The 22,917-nt window shown below is 34.4% G+C and overlaps 1 protein-coding gene across 3 annotated transcripts in view; it reads left to right on the top strand.

Moving 5' to 3' along the window:
* The first annotated feature begins 456 nt into the window (after window positions 1-456).
* The window catches only part of LOC143245207 (tyrosine-protein kinase RYK-like), a 148,169-nt gene continuing 125,708 nt past the window's right edge, over window positions 457-22,917 (top strand). Inside the window, exon 1 of one of the 3 annotated variants that reach the window (XM_076491310.1) lies at window positions 457-1,014. In XM_076491310.1, the coding sequence (XP_076347425.1) occupies window positions 891-1,014 (124 nt within the window). In that variant the 5' untranslated portion in view covers window positions 457-890. Of the gene's footprint in view, window positions 1,015-13,940; window positions 14,013-22,917 lie in introns of those variants that run through there. The other 2 variants (XM_076491289.1, XM_076491317.1) reach the window with 2 other exon arrangements.

Here is a 22,917-nt window from a genome sequence, read left to right as displayed (position 1 = left end):
TCGACAGACGTGGTCTGCTTGTTCCGGAGATTTGAATGTGAAACTTAAAAGTATAGGAACGTATCTTTCTGTAGAATTACCGTTAAGTCAAACATAACAAAAAATTGTCATTGTGTAAACTTTATAGTTTATCATAATATAATATTCTCGATTTCTGGTATTTAAATATCTGTGGTTGTCAGCTTTTGTAATGAGAAAACGTTTAGTACTTCTTTCCTTTTACAGCTTTAGTTTCAGCTGTTTTTAAGGTGGGTTTTAGTTTTCAGATATCCTTAGTTCTTTTTTGGAATGTCATTCTCATCGGCTATGGCGCCAAGTGGATCATGTTTATTACTTTAAACTCCGTTCTTCTCACTCAACAGGTTTACTGTTGCAAAGCCAGTTCCAATCATCTGTCAGATCAGGTTGAATGCCGACACAAACTTGTCAACGCCTTGCTAAACCCCAAGCGTGTGCAGAACCTTGTTTAGTTAGTTTCCACAGTGTGTCGCTTATGTTGAGTTCCTCGGTTTTTAAATTCGCGTTCAGGCAGTTAGTTGGTTTTAAGTTTGCACTAGTGTGATGCACACAGGTAGACAGATATGAACGAGACAGATACGTCTGCAATTCGAGAAACATCTTGTGCAAACACGTTGGCATGATTTTCTTGTTTTTCTGATATGCAAACTGAGGAGAAAGAATTATTTTCTTCCGATAGAAAATGAACGATTAAAATGAGGATTCCAATATTTTCAGTGAGTTGCAACTAATATTAATTTATTTGATTCAAACCTCAAGTTATCTTTTAATGAAAGACAAACGCTTAACGTGAAGCTTAATTTTTTCATTTCAAATCTATAAGCATTCATTTGTTAACACAACCGAAATCTCAGATTGTATCTCGATAAACTATGAAATATACAATACTCCGACAGGAACTTCCGCTTTTACTATTATCGTGTATAGCGACCTTTTATCCATGTTCCGGGCACTTCAATATTTTTCTTAATTCTGAAGAGCTGGAAAAATTAGTAGGTAAGTTTCGTAGTTAATTTACAACTGGTTATTTGTCGTATTTGTTGTATGAGTAACACTTTTAAAACTGGTGTTCGATTTGAAACAGTTTCAGTTCTCGATGACAGATCAATCATTTTAGTTACCAACAACTACGATCATAAGAAACCATCAGCATCTAAACAATTTGTTCTCAGTGAATCATGACATATCTTTTTTACGGATTTCGCATCAGTATCAATAAATTTACAATTTACGTATTTCAAAGAAGTACTAATCAGTTAGCTTTCTTTGTTTTGAATTACGCGCAAAGTTACACGAGGGCTATTTGCGATAGCCGTCTCTAAGTTAGTAGTGTAAGACTAGAGGGAAGGCAGCTAGTCGTAACCACCCACCGCCAACTCTTGGGCTACTCTTTTACCAACGAATAGTGAGATTCGCCGTCACATTTTAATGCCCCGACGGCTGAAAGGGCAAGCATGTTTGGTGCGACAGGGATTCGAATCCGCGACCCTCAGATTACGAGTCGAACGCCTTAACCCACCTGGCCATGTCGGGTCTTGCATACATAGAAATACATCTTATCTGTTACACACACTAATTTAACAGTATTTCTTTATGGAATAACAATGGAAAACGATTGAAATACAATTATTTTATATAAAAGACGCAGGTAATTTAAAAGTATTTTGTTGCAGAATTACTGTAATAAAAACTAGAAATACATGCAAGGAACCAAACCCTGGTTTATATCGTTGTAAGTCTGCAGGCTTTACACTGTCTGACTGGGAGACATTTTGCGCGGATTACACATTAAGTTAAAAGTAACTTTTTTTATGGATTTATAGTGAAAAACACTTGAACTACGTAGTAGAGCATTTATTTCATGTGAAATAACAGTTATAGAATAGCAGTAAAAAACAGTAAAATTTAACAGTGAAATGCTATGAATTTTACGGCAAATGGTATAGCAGATGAACTGCAAGTCTTTATACTGCAAATTAACAGTAATATATTTTCAAGAATTTCATAAGTAGGTATAATGTATTATGTGCATGTGTTTTCTTATAACAAAGCAACATCGGGCTACCTGCTGTGTCCACCGAGGGAAATTGAGCCCCTGATTTTAACGTTGTAAATCCGTAGACTTACCACTGTCCCAACAGGGAACTGTAATATATTTACAGTTATATTTGCATTCTTTCGAATTTCTAAGAGTACACTGACGTCTTTTTATATAATAGCAGTTTTTGTTTTAAAACAATAAGTATGCAAAACAATGAAACTAAATGCAAATATCACAAAGCGCAGTTTCATGGTTTGCAACACTTGGAACCTTGGTTTCTAACTACCAAAATCATGTGCTTTCAGGTGTAATTACAAGGAGTTATTATTATAGCTTCCATGTTTCACCATTAAGTTTAATATAAAAAATATAACTGATATTCTCCCATTCATTGAAGGGAAAGTTAGACTCCAATAAAAAAAAGGTGTATCTGGGGTGTGATTTTAATAAACACACCCCTTGTTGATAAGTTGGCAATTCACAGCATAAAGATGCAATTTTAGGGCAAATTAAAGTTCACACTCTTGCTATGTAAAGCATGATGTGAATTTATAAGCAGAAGGAAAAGTCTTCCAAGTGATATGTGAATAATATATATAGTGTTAAAAAAAGCTCTTGCGTTAACGTAAGTGTACGATTTATTTAAAGTTATACAAAAATATATTTCTACACGAGGGTTATCTGCACTAGCCGTCCCTAACTTAGCAGTGTAAGACTAGAGAGAAGGCAGGTAGTCATTACCACCCACCGCCAACTCTTGGGCTACTCTTTTACCAACGAATAGTGTGATTGACCGTCACATTATAACGCCCTCACGGCTGAAAAGGTGAGCGTGTTTGATTTGACTGGGATTCAAACCCATGACCCTCAGATTACCAGTCGAGTGCCTTAACCTTAATTGTAGATATGAATTCATACTTTTGGAGTACAGCTCCTATCAGTATTTGATACCCATAAAAGTGTGAATTCACACTATTTCGGACCGAGTTTGATGACACTCTCTTGTAGTCTTTATTAAACTGGATTACATATAAAAAAATTAAACAAAAACCTTAATATTACCCTGATTCAAACGTCATTAAATCGCCATCTATGAACAAAGTAAAGTTACACGATTTCATGCCTGGTTTTGGAAGTTTGACACAACGTTTTCATGGTAACCATCGTGGAACATTAATAATACGTTTATGAAAACATAATTTTATGTGTTCGTATTTCGCAATGGTTCTTGTCATAGGCAAGTTTCCTTATAACATTGCAGTTCTCACAACTCTTAGCCATCGACATCACTCGTGAATCCACTCTAACAAACACCTTGTTTACTTAACCATCGATACCACTCATGAGTCTAATCTGACAAACACCTTATTTACTCAACTATCGACACTACGTGTGGGTCTAATCTAACAAACACCTTGTTTACTCAACTATCGACACTACGTGTGGGTCTAATCTGACAAACACCTTGTTTACTTAACCATCGATACCACTTGTGGGTCTAATCTGACAAACACCTTGTTTACTCAACTATCGACACTACGTGTGGGTCTAATCTGACAAACACCTTGTTTACTTAACCATCGATACCACTCATGAGTCTAATCTGACAAACACCTTGTTTACTCAACTATCGATACCACTTGTGGGTCTAATCTGACAAACACCTTGTTTACTTAACCATCAATACCACTTGTGGGTCTAATCTGACAAACATCTTGTTTACTTAACCATCGATACCACTTGTGGGTCTAATCTGACAAACACCTTATTTACTCAACTATCGACACTACGTGTGGGTCTAATCTAACAAACACCTTGTTTACTTAACCATCGATACCACTCATGAGTCTAATCTGACAAACACCTTGTTTACTTAACCATCGATACCACTTGTGGGTCTAATCTGACAAACACCTTGTTTACTCAACTATCGACACTACGTGTGGGTCTAATCTGACAAACACCTTGTTTACTTAACCATCGATACCACTCATGAGTCTAATCTGACAAACACCTTGTTTACTCAACTATCGATACCACTTGTGGGTCTAATCTGACAAACACCTTGTTTACTTAACCATCAATACCACTTGTGGGTCTAATCTGACAAACACCTTGTTTACTTAACCATCGATACCACTTGTGGGTCTAATCTGACAAACACCTTATTTACTCAACTATCGACACTACGTGTGGGTCTAATCTAACAAACACCTTGTTTACTTAACCATCGATACCACTCATGAGTCTAATCTGACAAACACCTTGTTTACTTAACCATCGATACCACTTGTGAGTCTAATCTGACAAACACCTTGTTTACTTAACCATCGATACCACTTGTGGGTCTAATCTAACAAACACCTTGTTTACTTAACCATCGATACCACTCACGAGTCTAATCTGACAAACACCTTATTTACTCAACTATCGACACTACGTGTGGGTCTAATCTGACAAACACCTTGTTTACTTAACCATCGATACCACCTGTGGGTCTAATCTGACAAACACCTTGTTTACTTAACCATCGATACCACTTGTGGGTCTAATCTGACAAACACCTTGTTTACTTAACCATCGATACCACTTGTGGGTCTAATCTGACAAACACCTTGTTTACTTAACCATCGATACCACTTGTGGGTCTAATCTAACAAACACCTTGTTTACTTAACCATCGATACCACTTGTGGGTCTAATCTGACAAACACCTTATTTACTCAACTATCGACACTACGTGTGGGTCTAATCTGACAAACACCTTGTTTACTTAACCATCGATACCACCTGTGGGTCTAATCTGACAAACACCTTGTTTACTTAACCATCGATACCACTTGTGGGTCTAATCTGACAAACACCTTGTTTACTTAACCATCGATACCACTTGTGGGTCTAATCTGACAAACACCTTGTTTACTTAACCATCGATACCACTTGTGGGTCAAATCTGACAAACACCTTGTTTACTTAACCATCGACACTACTTGTGATTCTGATCAAACACATACCTTGATGGGCAATTACATCCATGAAAAGCATGTCTTCATGACTTGCGACTTCCACATAAGATTAATGAATTTCACATAAAACATGCATAACTTATTTTAACGTATAGGTTTGTATATTTTTTTTCTGGAATTTTCTATAAAGTTCCGTTTATATTTATTGAACACCAAATACAAGGAAAGTATTTTGTGAATATTTTTCTTACTAATAGTTAGAAAAACGCTTGCAATAAAACATTTGCATGAGGAATAAAATTCTTTGTAACAAATTTGGCTTTGAAGATTTTTGTTTGGCATGAACTTTATCCGCAAATACAGGAGTTTAGCTAAACAAAGATTGTTAGCGTCAGCCATCTTTGATTTTGAACTGATAGGCAAGAGAAAAAAAGCGACCAGTCAACAGTTACTACTGTCAATTCTCAAGCTACAATGGTCGAGTAGTGGGATTTGACTGTCACGATTCCGTAGCTTCAAGGTCCAGAAAGTGACTGTCTCTATGTGTGGTAATAAAACACGAATCGTGGACCTTCTAATTCACAGTCCATTACTCCAACCACTGAAATGATAAACTTAAATTGAACCGTTTCCATAAAATCTGATTTAACTGCAAATAAAGAAGTTAATAAAGACATGGAAGTTCTGACATACCACTATTTTTATCTATTCGAAGTTTATTAAAGTACAAAGTATTAAAGCTCACCTCTTCATCCATGTCTCTCTCTTATTACTTCGTGGCTTAACGTAAAACCTTTGTCATTTTGCTTTGATAGATCTAGCTCTTATAAACAAACATTTTGCAAAATATTTTCAGACATTTTTATAGTCATAAATTCACACTATAAATGAAAAGAATAAAAAAAAACAAATTTGAAACTTTTAAGTAAAGTAAAACAACAAAAATATACTACAGTATTGTATAGAATTTGGAGGTCTGAAATAAAATATATAACTTGTGCTGTTTTTGTTATTTTGCCGAGCGCAAAGCTACAAAATATGCTATCTATGCTCTGCCGGGAATCGAGCCCTACGTTTTAGTAAATCCGTAAGCTTATCGCTGATATATCGGAAATTAAAGCATTACTTCCAGCTGTAAGAAATATATGTGTTATATATTGAAACAAACCATAATGTCAATAAAAATGGTTAAGTAAACAGTCTATCTACATTTAATACAACTCGGTTTTTGGATGCAAACTTGCTTAATACTCAATAATTTGACTTGTGGCTGTCGTAAGAGCCATCTTCATCGTATACGACAAACTGTTTTTGAAAATCCTTCAAAAGGCTGTTTGTTGCGTATGCTGTAGATAACTCCTGAAAAACCTAAAGAACGAAATAAAAAAAAAACATTAAACAATTTTTTAATCTGGAAAAAGAAGTCGTCTGTGTATCATTATATTAAATATGTCATTAAGAAACTACAGTTATCGTTCCATACACTTGATAAAACAATCACTTCAGTGACAGAAGGACACTTTGGTGTACATTACGTAAATGATTCATAATACTGTGAAAAAATGAAACGAGGAAAATATACAGTCCTTTCCGTTGTGTGAAGAGAGAGATGGATTCTGTAGTGTGCATTACACAAATAATTCATAATACTGTGAGAAAATGAAATGTATAAAGTATACAATCCTTTCCGTTGTGTGAAGTGAGAAATGGATTCTGTAGTGTGTATTACACAAATAATTCATAATACTGTGAGAAAATGAAATATATAAAGTATACAATCCTTTCCGTTGTGTGAAGTGAGAAATGGATTCTGTAGTGTGTATTATAAAAATAATTCATAATTAATTCTGTTAATTTCATTAACGCCATATAAACAGTTTTTTAGTTAATTTATTTAAATACAAACCTTTTATGTTTCATTTGCATTACATATGAAAAAGTCAAACGCGTCTTTCCCACTTGAAACACTTCTCTAGAAGACGTCTTAATTTGGTTAGAATCAATTTCTGAATCACCGGAGGAAGGAATTCAAAAGAAAACAGCAAGTTATACATCGCAACTCTAACATTGGTAACTGGAAATACCACTGTTGCAGTGTGTTCTTTTTATCTGGTATGATTCTCACAACACGCCTTTTTCTTCTACAAAGAATGTTGTGGCCTAGAATAGCTATTTGATACGTTTGAATTAACTTAATGATACATTTCCCAGAAACATTTGCAGATCTTGCAGTATCCTATCGTATATCTAAGCTACGAAGTGAGCCCCCCATTTCCTCCATGTGCATACTCTTTGTGAAAATGCATCATTTATCAGCTCTTTAGCTGAAAGTGTTATGATAACAATCACTAGAGACAATTGTATGAGTAAAACTAGTTATTGTTTCAAAATGACACAATGAGCCTTTCCAAGGTATCATTAACAAAACTAAGGTTTTTATTTATTTTTATAAGACTAATAATTGTTTTGATAGTTTCTAATCATTAATATAATGCTATTGTATATTGTACTTTACTTAAGGCTTATATAAAGAATACTTTCTTAAATGTTATATGATTCTTCATATAACTGTATTAATAAACCAGAAGATAGACGGCTCATTTTTATAACAGACTGCTATGGTTATTCGTCTGTAAAACATGCTTTTTATTAATCTGGATTTACTGGAAGTACAAAATTTGCATTTTCTCTTTATTTGGTATTTTTAATACGCTAATAGCTGTCGTTATGCAATTGCAGGAAAAATTAATTTTCACTGGTTAAGTTAACTGTGTCTATGATGCGCTATTTAGTTCTCTGTTTTTTTTCAAAATAGACGTTTTCATAAATTTTGCTCTCCGGTTTAAAAATCTATTAAACGAAAGACTGTACTGAGAGTTTAAAAACCAATTGGAATGAAATATTATTTGGTTTAATTAATTACAAACCATTCCATTAACAAGCAACGCGGGGCAATTCGTGGAGAAGGAACGTTATATAAAGACGTGGTTCTGTAATAATATTGAAAATTTAATCCAAGATATATAAAACATTCTACGAATTATCAGAGATAATAACTAAATACATAAATACTGAAACAACTAAAAAATTACTAAGTTAGAAATGTGCTCTTCAACATATGTCTCTTCACGCTCAAGCAACCAAAGCTCCTATATGTATTGATTGCTACTTTTTCCACGGGTATATCTGAGGATATATACTTTTTTTTCAATTTCATGCAAAAATTTGATCTTATTCGTTGTAGAGTTAGTTTCAAGTCGTCGTGTAATAAGGACTAACCCTCACGTTGAGTACCGATTTTGAGCCACCTGGTGTGAGAGATTTCGTTGATCTACATGTTGCTTATGAGGAATGAAGGAACATCTTCCGTCCCTGATTGTACAGTGTTTATCTCTATGTAACTTATCCTGGTTTTCCTCAGAGCAATCAATATGAAAATTCTAAACATCTCAGTGCGTAGGGAAAATAATCAGCTTTTTCTTCTGTTTCAAGTCTTAATACGACATCACACTCTGCAATGTCCTTGTGTAACAGTTCGTTAAGATTGTCGTGTTACAAATGTAATGCAGTATTCACTTTAGATAATGCCCCTGTGTAACAGCTCAATAATATTGTCGTGCTACAAACACAACACAACATTCTCCTTAAACAGTGTACCCGTATAACAAACTCATTAGCACTGCCTTGTTACAAGCCTCAATGTAACATTCATCTTATACTGTGTCCCTGTGTAACAGCTCGTTAACATTTCCATGTTACAGGCGTCAACATAACATCTAATTTAAATGCTATCCATTGCCATATTGCAAGTCCCAACACAACACCTTAGCATTTTTTAAATTTTCACAAAACACGTCTTTTACAAAACGTAAACTTGCATACTTGAAAAGTGTTGTAAAAACTTATCTAAATGAAAATGAAGGCTGAATAGAGCTAGGCATAACCCAGTCATTAGTATGTCGGAATGGGAGGGCCGATGATTCGAGTTCCGTCGAAGAAAAAATGCATTTAATATTTAAAAAGTGACATATAATTAGAGTATTCTTAGAATGGCCGGTGGGTGTTGTTGAATAACTTCATTCTATCATATAATTAGAGTACTTTTAGAATGGCCGGTGTGTGTTGTTGAATAACTTCATTCTATCATATAATTAGAGTACTCTTAGAATGGCCGGTGGATGTTGTTGAATAACTTCATTCTATCATATAATTAGAGTACTCTTGGAATGGCCGGTGGGTGTTGTTGAATAACTTCATTCTCTCATATAATTAGAGTACTCTTAGAATGGCTGGTGGGTGTTGTTGAATAACTTCATTCTATCATATAATTAGAGAACTCTTAGAATGGCTGGTGGGTGTTGTTAAATAACTTCATTCTATCATATAATTAGAGTACTCTTAGAATGGCCGGTGGGTATTGTTGAATAACTTCATTCTATCATATAATTAGAGTACTCTTAGAATGGCCGGTGGGTGTTGTTGAATAACTTCATTCTATCATATAATTAGATTACTCTTAGAATGGCTGGTGGGTGTTGTTGAATAACTTCATTCTATCATATAATTAGAGTACTCTTAGAATGGCTGGTGGGTGCTGTTGAATAACTTCATTCTATCATATAATTAGAGTACTCTTAGAATAGCCGGTGGGTGTTGTTAAATAACTTCATTCTATCATATAATTAGATTACTCTTAGAATGGCTGGTGGGTGTTGTTGAATAACTTCATTCTATCATATAATTAGAGTACTCTTAGAATGGCTGGTGGGTGCTGTTGAATAACTTCATTCTATCTACATATCTGTATATTTTTGGAGCTAATTTCAAAACCATGTAAATAAACAAGTTACAGTAGAAAAGCAGTCTTAAAATACATGTAATATTAAGTTGAATCATTTAATGACTCGCGTTTGACAGTAAGATACATTCAGCTCTCCCTTTCAGTGGTATAACAGTTTGTCTCCGGATTTACAACGCTAGAACTCGGGTATAGTGGTTCGCAGAGCACAGATTGCATAGCCTTGTGCTTAACTTCAAACAAATAAAAATATATTTTACATAGTTCATTGTTAGCAATTTATCTAGTTTTAATTCTACGTACGATATTATCGTGGGTAGGACTTTTACTATCTTTAGTTTGCCTGGGTTCTAAACATCCATAGGAGCTAACCTTAGATAAGATTATTAATATTGGTTTACCTTATCCGTATTTTAAAGTTTCTATATAGACATATTTTATGTACGACTGTTACAGATTTTTTATTTTATCGGGATGTGCTGTTTTAATTAATAATTATAATACCAATAAGAACTTTCGTTTCATTTCGTTCTTCAAATTATTAGTTTTTAACCTATTCGTCCAGCAGCAAAATAGGATAGAACTTTTAAAACACTTAGTTTTTTTAGCAGCGGTCACTCACATTTATACACTATGTATTCTGTTTTTGCCAAAATTTTCAAATAAATTTAACTGACCTGTCATTTTTTTCAAGAGATAAAATACTACCACGAGTATATAAAGTTCCATTGACAACACTCGATAAAGATCATCGTCTTCTACTTAACATAATTAAATTTATTCTAAGCAACCGCTACCGATAAATGATAACTTGAAGAAATCTGCTAAAATTTGATACAGGATACTAAAAGTTAAGGTGTTTAATGTTAGTTTTATTGTTTTTTAAGTATGTTGATTATAATCTGTGAATACTTTCCGAAAGACTATAAACAGAGCGACAGTGAAAACACTATCTTTAGAATTAATTAACTTTAAAACAAACGTTAAGAACTGTCAACGTCTCTAGTAAAATGAATACGTATAGCCTTTTTTTTCTTGGCCCTAAAATGCCTATTTCTGTCTGTGAGTGGCGTGTTGTTTTAATATATCTCCTACTAAAAGCTGCATGTGTACTAATTGGAGGAAAGATAGAATGCTGACGCCTCGCGCTTGGTTTCCGAGGATGATTACCGTGTACACCAACAAGTAACCAGAAATGAACCAGTCGGAATTTCGAAAGTTGATTCTTTTCTTGTAAAAGAAGTTGTGTGAAACTGATAATTCTCAACCACGAGAATTACGTTTTCCTTACGTTCGTATAGCAACTAAACTGATTACCTTCAGAAGTGTTACGTGTACAGAGAAAGGCCAATAAACAGAAGCCACGTAAGCACCATTTACGCGTTTTAACGTTTTATTTTTTTTTGTCTTTTATCAGTGTACCTGTCTATGTGACTGTCTCAGTTTTTGTCTGTGTATCTATTTGTATATTTATCTTCATGTTTGTTTATTTATGTATCTGCATGTCTTCCAACAACCTGTCTTGAAATCTGTAGTTGAATTTTATACAGAAATATTTGATATGTCCCTAATCAGTTTTTTTTATTTCAAACAATGATTAAAATATCTAAACTTAAATCCGAAGATTTACCGCTTTCCCAGTGGTGGACCTCGAAAAGAGAAAAAGTTTCATTAATTCATTCAAAACTTGCACATAAATCTCGAAACGAATACATTCAGTTTCCTGAGTTCAGTCAGTATCATTTTTTTTTGGTGCACGTTCGAAAGGAGAACAAGAACTGTTTGTATAAGCAAATTTTAATATACAATTAATACTTTGAAATATTGGTATTTCAGATGTCAAATCATCGTTTTTGTTTTGTTTTTTTACATAAATAAAACGTATCTGCTTGTTTGGCTATTACAGCCTTTTGATACTTACAAAAATATATTATTTTACATGATTCACGTGAATTAATTCATTTTTTTTATTTTTGTTTTACCAAATTAATTGAGTGATGAGGTTCTATTGAATAAGCTTCATTTTAAAATTAGGTTTAATATGTTATGGGCAGTTATGTAAGTACATATTTGACTTGATTTTTGTGGAAATGACAAAATATTTTAAAATTCTATTTACTGTGTAAAATATAAACCGGATAAGCATGCACTGTAAACTATAAGCCATGAACATCCCTCACTCTAAAGATCTACATACCAAGTAACTACTTCTTCTCCATCGCTGTTTGTCTTTGTTTGAAAGAACCTGTTGCACTATGTTTGAAAAGTTATCACAAAAATAAAATGTGTGCTGTGAAACTGTGCAATCAGCAAGTATCAGTACAGACAATGAAAAAGGTTTTATTATTTAGTGAAGTTGTGTGTTGGACTTGTGGTAGAGTTCTGGATTCTGGTTCGAATCTGTGTGATATCATAAAATATTCTCTGTACTTTAACAGTAGGTGCATTATAAGACTGACAGTCAACCCTTTAAAATGAATCCTGCTTCTTACCGACTAGTCAGTAGTACAAAATTAATGAAAGAGACAGACAGCTTTAGTAACTTTACCATAAATACAAAGTACAACTGTACTTGATGACAGAGAAATTAATGGTGTCATTCAGTAGAGACGAACATTTTTGCGAGAGGAAGTTGGTTAAAATCAATTTGTGAAGTTGCTATGAGATTAGTAAGCGGAGGTAGATTAAAACCAATCTGTTAAGTTGCTATGGGAATAACATGCAGTACTTGAAGAGTCTTCTGCACGATATAGTGCATTCTATATACTCTTACATTATCTTTATACATCAGTACACACTATGTTTCTACGCCCGCTAAATACTTTCATTTTATACAATATTAAACGTTCTACTCACGCTCTGTACACAACAGTTTAACCTTACATAAGATAAAACATTATGTTTCTGTTCAGACTTTACATAAAACAATGCAATGTATTCCTATCCAGACCTAACATAGCGCTATATTCCTGTAGATAGTAACTTGGGTTCAATCGTTATTTCACAGATAATTATTTCACTCAACTGCTTAGCAGCCAAATTGTGGAAGAAAACCTAATTAACAATTTGTATCTTGTTATATAATATAAATAATCAAATGAAATTGTTAAAATTCAGAGTAACACTTGGTGATCACATAGTCTACTAGCTATGATGATTATTAAACGATATGTTCTTGTTCTGTGAAACATATCTTAACCTTACACAGCAACAGACACTATATTCCCCTCTAGGCTTTACACTTCAACCTTACACATTATTAGACACTATATTCGTATAATGGCTTTACACTTCAACCTTACACATTATTAGACACTGTATTCGTGTATAGGCTTTACACCTTAACGTTACACATCAATAGACACTGTATTCGTGTATAGGCTTTACACCTTAACCTCACACATCATGAGACACTATATACGTATCCTGGCTTTACACCTTAATCTCACACATCATGAGACACTATATACGTATCCTGGCTTTACACCTTAACCACACGCATCATGAGACACTATATACGTATCCTGGCTTTACACCTTAAACTCACACATGATTAGACACTATATTCTCATCTAAGCTGTACGGCTCGGTATGGCCAGGTGATTAAGGCATTCGACTCGTAATCTGAAGGTCGCCGGTTGGAATCCCCATCACACCAAACATACTCTTCCTTTCAGCCGTGGGGGCGCTATAATGGTACGGTCAATCCCACTATTCGTTGGTAAATGAGTAGCCCAAGAGTTGGCGATGGGTGGTGATGACTAGATGCCTTCCCAATAGTCTTACACTTCAAAATTAGGGTAGATTAACGCAGATATCCCTCGTGTAGCTTTGCGCAAAATTCACAAACAAAACAAAAAAAAACACAATTAAGAGGTATGGGAGTAACAGGACGTGAATCTGAGGACTTCATTTCCACAATCAAGCGTGCTCATTACTGGACTGTGCTCCACTCCCACTATTTACTTCTCACCAAACGTGTTGTTTTTTTCAGCGCTGCCCTATACTAACCTTACACATCATTATGCAACACTCAGTTCCAGTATCATATTACACAGTTTTTAATTAACACCAGACGCTGTTCCAGTGCCCTTATTGATAATAAATCTTACGCTTCACCAGACAAACTGTTTCTTCGTTCGCTCTAATCATCTGCATGTAGAACATATTTTGGAAATGTCCCAACAAGGTATTTCTTATCTACAATTATGTATCTTAACTTTTCAGTGTTAATTTTATTAGTGCTCTAAATTTGTGATTATCTTGTTTTCCTGAGTATTAAATGAAACAAGTTCGTACGGAAGTTCAGTCGAAACATATACCGTGTTTCTCCGATAATAAGACCTACCCATAAAATAAGACCTAGTGTGATTTTTGGGGATAGTTTTAATATAAGCCCTACCCTTAAAATAAGCCCTAGTTAAGAGTGGCAGGAAGAGGAAAGAAATAAAAAAAATTTATTAATTAGTTTAATAGTTAGTTAATTAGTTTGTTTAAGTATTGATCAAATTGAGTTTCTGAATGTTTTTCGTAATTTCTATTTATTTAGAGGTCTTATAATTTTTACTTTGTAGCTTCATTTTTTTAATATATCAAAATAAGACATCCCCCGAAAATAAGCCCTAGTGTCATATTTTGGAGTGAAAATTAATATAAGCCCTGTCTTATTTTCGGAGAAACACGGTAGTATGTTCCACCATCAATAAAATTCTAACTTATACTAGGGTCAGAGGTGTTTGGGAAAGCTAATTCTGATATTTCAGATTGGTGTGAATTATGTTCTTTATAAGTTTTTGACCATATTGTGATGTGTGAACAAAACCATTTTAAAAATAAATTTATTCATATAAATTAACTTGATCTTCATTTATAGGAAGATTCCTATAACATTCCTAAATGTTATTCATTTATAACACAATGAAAGTTTTTTTTATCCCTAACTTCTCTTGGGACTTCAGTGAAATGTTTCCTCAGTTTTCACGTCTTGGTTATTCCTAAAGTATAAATTTTTAATCAAAATCAGACTACTCCGTACTTTTAAAGATGTCTGATGATTAAAGGAAAATTATTAAAATAATTTTCTTGATAGCTAGCACATATTTTGTATGGTCCAACCTCAATCTCCAAAAATAAAGATTTTTGTTCCAGAATCTTCTGATACATTTCAAACTATTGTTTCAACAGCATTGCAATTTACTGCATAACTTTAATAATTATTTAGTTCATTATTCTAGTACTGAACATTTCTAGTATTGGTTATTATACATAAAGGTTGAAAGAGTAGAAATACATGCATAAAAAATGTTCCTTCTCTCTCAGACTAGATCCTTTCACTTAAGTGATCTATATTATTTTTACATACTTAAGCCGTATTTCACGTTAGTTTGAGAGCATGATGGAAAAGAAGTGTAAGCCAATTAACTTCCAAGAAAGAGAGATTGATTGAGTCTACTTAATAGGTACTTCACAACTTGTTCACGATTGTTTGAGTCTAGTTAATAGGTACTTCACAACTTGTTCACGATTGTTTGAGTCTACTTAATAGGTACTTCACAACTTGTTCACGATTGTTTGAGTCTAGTTAATAGGTACTTCACAACTTGTTCACGATTGTTTGAGTCTAGTTAATAGGTACTTTAATGCCTTGACTTCACTATTTGTTTTTAACTCTTTGAGTCCAGTTAATTGGTATTTTAATGACTAAACTTCACAACTTTTTGTCATTGAAAAAAGAACAGGAACAAAAGTTATTACCTCATGATGATTTACTCATCTGATCAGATAAATGTAACAACAGCTGGAAGATTAACACAAGTGAGCCAGACCACCGCACTTTATGTCAACCTGTGTCCTCGAAGAAAAGAAAAATAACACAAAACTCCTCAGCATACTGTTCAGAACTGTATATATATATTCTTCATTAAAAACTGAAGAAGACATGCAAACCAAAGGCTCTTTTTGTTCGTCCATCCCATGCACTTGTAATACTTTATTATAAAAGAAATAGGTAATAATGTTTAGACTATAATTAAATTATAGATTGAATTTAGTAATTATGAAAGACATTTGTAACATGGTAAACATTTCTTTTTTACTTTTTTATTGTTGCCGAGGTTGACTTTACACTATCATAGTTAAAAACTGGTTTAGCTCTGGATTTCCCAAATTATAATTTATGAAATGTAATAAAAATATTAATACTTGTAGCTATCTAGTCTAATTAAAGCCTATTTATTGGGATATTTCTAACCTAGGAAAAGCTATGATGTTTGACTGGTTTTGTAACTTTCATATATTTCAGATGTCATAAATACGAGAGCTGTATAAAGCACAACACTCCCTCTACAACTGTATAAAGCACAACACTCCCTCTGCCACTGTATAAAGCACAACACTCCCTCTACCACTGTATAAAGCACAACACTCCCTCTACCACTGTATAAAGCACAACACTCCCTCTGCCACTGTATAAAGCACAACACTCCCTCTTCCACTGTATAAAGCACAACACTCCCTCTGCCTCTGTATAAAGCACAACACTCCCTCTGCCACTGTATAAAGCACAACACTCCCTCTACCACTGTATAAAGCACAACACTCCCTCTGCCACTGTATAAAGCACAACACTCCCTCTGCCATTGTATAAAGCACAACACTCCTCTGCCACTGTATAAAAGCACAACACTCCTCTGCCTCTGTATAAAGCATAACACTCCTCTGTCACTGTATAAAGCACTAACACTCCTCTGTCTCTGTATAAAAACCAACACATCCTCTGCCACTGTATAAAGCACAACACTCCCTCTGCCATTGTATAAAGCACAACACTCTCTCTGCCACAGTATAAAGCATAACACTCCTCTGCCACTGTATAAAGCACAACACTCCCTCTGCCTCTGTATAAAGCACAACACTCCCTCTACCACTGTATAAAGCACAACACTCCCTCTGCCACTGTATAAAGCACAACACTCCCTCTAGCACTGTATTAAGCACAACACCCCCTCTGCCACTGTATAAAGCATAACACTCCTTCTGCCACTGTATAAAGCACAACACTCCCTCTACCACTGTATAAAGCACAACACTCTCTCTGCTACTGTATAAAGCACAACACTCCCTCTACCACTGTATAAAGCACAACACTCCCTCTGCCACTGTATAAAGCACAACACTCCCTCTACCACTGTATAAAGCACAACACTCCCTCTGCCACTGTAACGAAATGTTAATTTAATTAGGTGTCTTCTAATATTTTAAATTATTTTTGGTTAAATTCAGTATTCAATGTTACTGATTCTTCGATGGACACATTTATGGGCTAAGGTATCGTAAACATTACCTCGTTCTCTTGCAGTTACGACCCTCCAGTATATAATTCTTTCTTGATATTTTAAAATGCCTTCAGACTCTCTGACAGTATTATTCTTATTTCGTCTCGTATACATAATTGTTTTATTAACACATTATTTAGTAATATTTCTTCTTCTTCAGGCCAATGTTCTGTCGAAACGTGTAATATGTTCCACCATCAATAAAATTCTTATACTTAAAAACCGATGTTTCTTTACCTATTGTTATATTAGCTTAATGTGATTTCTTATTAAATGGTATTTAATAAATTGGCTGTTGTGGTTTCGTACTTCTGTATTTTGCTAATTACAAAAAACGGTGAGAAAGATTGTTAATTTCTTATGTGAAATGCACATAAAACCTAGTAATAATTTTAGTAATTAATTACATTTTTAACGATGGGTCACCGATACGTCTGAATACTAAAAAAACAGGTCTCGATCTCGTGGTTGGTAAAGCACAGATAAAGCAGCTACGTGTTTAACAATAATTGTTTTTTTTTGTGTTTTTTTCTGTGTCGAGCATTTTTTTATCATGGGAACTGTAAACAACAAATTCTGGAACCACAAGTAAATTGGTGCAGAAATATTGTAGAGAAACGTGTATAAAAATCCAACTGTGTCATATGAACTTCATATTTATTTTTTTCTTAGTGCGGAGATACACAAGTGGCTATCTGCACCCTGTCCACCGTAGGAAATAGAACCCCCTACTACGGTGTCGTAAGTTTGTAAAGTTACCCACCGAGAGGACAATAATAATAAGGAAACAGTTATAATGAATTATACTTATCTCTAGCTTAGTACACATCTATTCCCAGTACAATACCTATTTGTGGCAAATCCTCCTTAACCATGCTTTTGTTGTACAGTTTCAATTATTCTAAGTTACTTGTATGTTTTGTAGACCTTAACAAAGGAAAAACTAGTGACAAATTTAATTCAAGTCATGTACAGGTTGTTTGTGGCTTCGCCTTGTTCGCTGCATTACTACGTACTGTCATAAATCAGTACATACCCAATATGGGTGGAGTAATCGAACTGCCTACTTTGTCGTAATTATCGCGATTTTATCTTTTATTTGTAGCAACAGTAATTAATCATTGACATATCAAGAGGCGTTATTTGGCTAAATCTTTGTCTTTTTTTGCCTTTTTTTCCCTATTTCAGTGAGGTTAAGTATCGTGTAGACGATAGTAGCGTTGTCTGGTACGTCATAGATTAGATGAATGAAGAGCTATTAAAACATAATTCCTTGCGCTTGAAGAAACTAGATCAAGGTAACTTACGGTGGATAAAGATAATGATATCTTATTGTGACGTGATCTCTGCCTGTGATTGATGGTCATTCCTATTTTCATGTAACAAAATTTATTCGCACTGCTGTTGTTCACAATGTTCAGAGAGTAATTTAAAGCAATTATTAAGAGCTATTTTGTTTCATATTGTGATAGCAACGGCTTATCTTCAGCGAAACTGATACTACTTGGTGTTCTTGATTTGGGGAGCTATATATATATATATATATATATACAATTAATTGTTATTGCTTTAATAATAACTTAAAATGAACCAAGTTTTAAGAAGGTTGTTTTACAAGTCATACTGTTTACACCACCTGGGAATTGAATATTTCAGAAAGTGTATACCAAGTCTACTTTCTTTGTTATCTTCGTATACATATATATTTGTTGTTGGTTTGTTTGTTTTTAAATTTCGCGCAAAGCCACATCCGAGCTAGCTGTAGATAGTAAATTTGAAATGATAGATCAGAGGTAAGGCAGGTAGTCAGCACCACCTACCACCAATAATGTTAACCTTATAACACCTCCAGTTGAACATGTTCGGAGACGGGATTCGTGTCCGCGATCATCAGATTGCGAGTCTTGTGCCATAACCACGAGGCCATGTCAGAGCAACATTTTTGTTTAAAAATATGAACTTACTTTCTTCAAGAGCGTCATAATTTTTAAATTTTCTTGTTGGTAAAAACTTCGATGTTTATACATTCAGTAGTATAGAAAAATACCGATTTTGCAGATTCAATCAACCTGAATCGTGGTGACGAAGCAAGACAATTATTTTACTGTTCTAGGACATAGCCCTCAACAATGTGAATTTTTCTTAATCTAAAGACAGCACACGTACTTGTTCTTGTTGAATAAATAAAGAATTACTGTTAAGTTGCAAAATAAAACCAAATATTAAACTAAATATAAGTAGAACTCGTATTCCATAGAGCTAAAGTACAGAAGAACAGCCTTCTAAATAAAAAGACGGTCCCTTAGGTTGTTGATAACTTTAAGCTTAACTTCAGCTGTCAGCATGGTAATCTTGCTGCAGTGATGAAAGGAAAATTGTCTCTACTCTTGAGTCTTGGAGACAGACACCCAGAACTCTTCCATCACCATGGAGACAGTGATGGATCACTTCTCGTTCCGTAGAAATCCTCATGTAAATCTTTCGCAGGCGTTCGGAAAATGACACAAAAGAATGTTTGTATTCAATCCTGACTTTAGAGACAACATACATAAAGAGCTCTAGCGTCCTTTTTCTTCTTTTAAAGCAGACATTTAGTTTCAGTTTTCCGTATTTAGCCATATTTGATATGAACTTTGAATATCTGTCTCCCATGGGTTTTAAAATTTCGGTTCATCAAATTATTGATTCTGTCCTTTTTATATCGTTGTAAATAACTCACAGGTATATTTAGAGATATACTTTGTTAGCTACTAATAACAGGTTATCTTCAAAATGTTTCAATTAATATAAGTTTAATTAATTTTTTTGGCTCGCTCGTGTTCTGAAGTTATTCGTTATTAAATATCTAACTCGCTGGATCTTAGTGTGTGTTGTTTTATCTCTGACAGACCTTTTAATATTTAATATTCTAAGTTGTTGTATCCGTTCAAGTTAACCTTCAATGCGTGATTATCGTATTTTGTTGATCTTGCAACTCGTCTTATTAATGTTTTCTTTCTTGATTTATCACGTTTCCCGCCTATTTAGACGTTTAAAACTTTTTTTCGTTATCTCATATTTTTTGCTGTTTCCTGATTGGCTATGCTTAGCATGTGGTTAAAACTCTGGCTTTTGGGGCTCGAAAGCCAAGTTCAAAATCGTGAGTCACGACGAAATATATTCCACACTTTAATCTGTGGGTGTGTTATAAAAGCAACAGTCAATACCTTAGCGTGGATGGGATGGGATGGGGGGGTTTATAGGATGTTGCTGACTGGCTGACTCCCTTCTGGACAGCAAGAGACATTCCTAAGAGCTGCGTCACAAAAACAAATATCTGAATGTTTAACACTTGCAGTGTTACTTATTTTGTGAGGTTAGTTCTAATACAAGGCCTGGCATGGCCAAGCGTGTTTAGGCGTGCGACTCGTAATCTGAGGGTCGCGGGTTCGCATCCCCATCGCACTAAACATGCTCGCCCTTTCAGCCGTGGAGGCGTTATAATGTTACGGTCAATCCCACTATTCGTTGGTAAAAGAGTAGCCCAAGAGTTGGCGGTGAGTGGTGATGACTAGCTGCTTTCCCTCTAGTATTACACTGCTAAATTAGGGACGGCGAGCACAGATAGCCCTCGAGTAGCTTTGTGCGAAATTAAAAAAACAAACAAACAAACAAGTTCTTATGTATTATTTGTTATATTGTCAATCATCTTTCAAACTAATATTTTAATATTTTTGCTTTTCTGGTTTTTGTTTCACATACGCAAAACAGAAACGTTTATTTTTTACGGAAATACTTGTTTTATATACTTCACTCCTTTTTTCTCAGCAATGGCATCATTATTGCTTTATCTTACAAAGGAATGAACGCACACAATAAATTTATTTTTGGTAAATATGTTGGTCATAAATACGATATATGAAAGTATATATAACTTCTTTGTTCAGAGTTATGTCCCGTTTAGTTGATTATATACTTATAGATATTCATTTTTTACCCATCACTTAATGTGCTAAAGAATAATTTTTATGCACAATATTAAGCATTTTGCATGTAAAATAAACGTTTAAAATTTACTTCTGCTAAAACATTCTAAATATAAGATATTTTTACATGAAGATTTTTGTCTAATATTATCAGATTTTAACAGTCATTACGGTTCGAATTCGCCCTCATTTCTTCTCCAACAAAAAATATTTCCACATTGTTATTTGGTTTCGTGATATTTAAAACCTCAAGCGTTTGTGCTTTCCATTAGCTCGACCCTGAGGCATACAGAGAAATAACTCTACCTTTAACAACATATTGAGTTGTTTTTGCTTTTTTATGTTAAATTAATCGACTGATGCGTCACATGGTGTTGACAAAGAATATTCTTAATTTGTGTTTGAAAGCTGTTGATAGTTTAAAAATTTACGAATCCCTGTGCAAGTTTGTTTAACAAGATTCGCCTTAAATTTGTTTGAGATGAACTTGTGACACAGTATGTAAACACATAGAACGTTCTGGAGAAACATTGTTGTATTTTTGTCTTATTTTATTTAACAACAAACATGTAGCTGATTTTCATCTTTAAAAATAACCCTTTCATGTTAGAAATGTTACAAAAGATTGCATGAGAATGGGGGAAGGACCCTAGATTTTTTTTTTATTATTCCCACAAGGGTTTAGAGGTACAGCTCTATTTAGTGATTTTACTAAAGGTTTACGTTTGTATCACTTATCGTAAAGCTGCACAATACATTCTCTACATTGTGTCCTCCGCGGGTATCGAATGCTTAATTTTATGGTTATTAGTGCTCGATCTTACCGCTGGGCCATCGTTAACCTGTTAAGTCTAATATTTAGTCTGTTTGTTTGTTTGTTTAATTTCGCGCAAAGCTACTTGAGGGCTATATGCGCTAGCTGTTCCTAATTTAGCAAAGATTAGAGGAAAGGCAACTAGTCATCACTACCCATCGCCAACTCTTGGGCTACTCTTTTACCAACGAATAGTGGGATTTATTGTAACTTTATTACGCCCCCACGACTGAAAGGGCAAGCATGTTTGGTACGACGGGGATTTGAACGCCTTAACTCACCTGGTCATATCGGGGCACATTTAGTCTGATATTAATGAGAATGTAACTTTGTATGTCAACAGAATGTCCTTACAAAGAATTTTGTTTACCAAAAACTCGAAAAATGAACCCTAATTGGCGTACCTTTATGAATAATATCGTGTAAGCTATATAAACTTCATCTTTCTCAATCTGAAGTATGTTTGATTTTGTGTAATCTGTACTTACTTATACCGGCAGAGAAGGAACGAACAAAACTAACCTGATAATTAAAAACTAATTTAACAATGACGATTAGTTCGATATAATTCAGCCAAAACCTACGTCCCACTGTGGGAGAGCAGTAAGTTTACAGACTTTCAACGCTAAAATTCAACATGTGATTTCTATGGTGTACAAAGCAGATATCCCAGTGTTGCTTTGCTTTAAAATCAGACCCGGTATGGCCTGATGGTTAAGGCATTGGACTCATAATCCGAGGGTCGCGGATTCGAATCCCCGTCACATCAAATATGCTCACTCTTTCAGCCATGGGGGCGTTATAATATGACGGTCAATCCTACAATTCGTTGGTAAAAGAGTAGCCCAAAAGTTGGCGGTGGGTGGTAACGACTAGCTGCCTTCCCTCTAGTCTTACACTGTTAAATTAGGGATGGCTAGCGCAGATAGCCCTCGTATAGCTTTGCACAAAATTTAAACAATTCTCATAACTTAATTGTCT

The sequence above is a fragment of the Tachypleus tridentatus genome, chromosome 1 (genome assembly GCF_004210375.1).
Source record: "Tachypleus tridentatus isolate NWPU-2018 chromosome 1, ASM421037v1, whole genome shotgun sequence".
NCBI lineage: Eukaryota > Metazoa > Arthropoda > Merostomata > Xiphosura > Limulidae > Tachypleus > Tachypleus tridentatus.
Note: the sequence above shows the minus strand (reverse complement) of the source record. Positions and strands in the feature narration are given on the sequence as shown.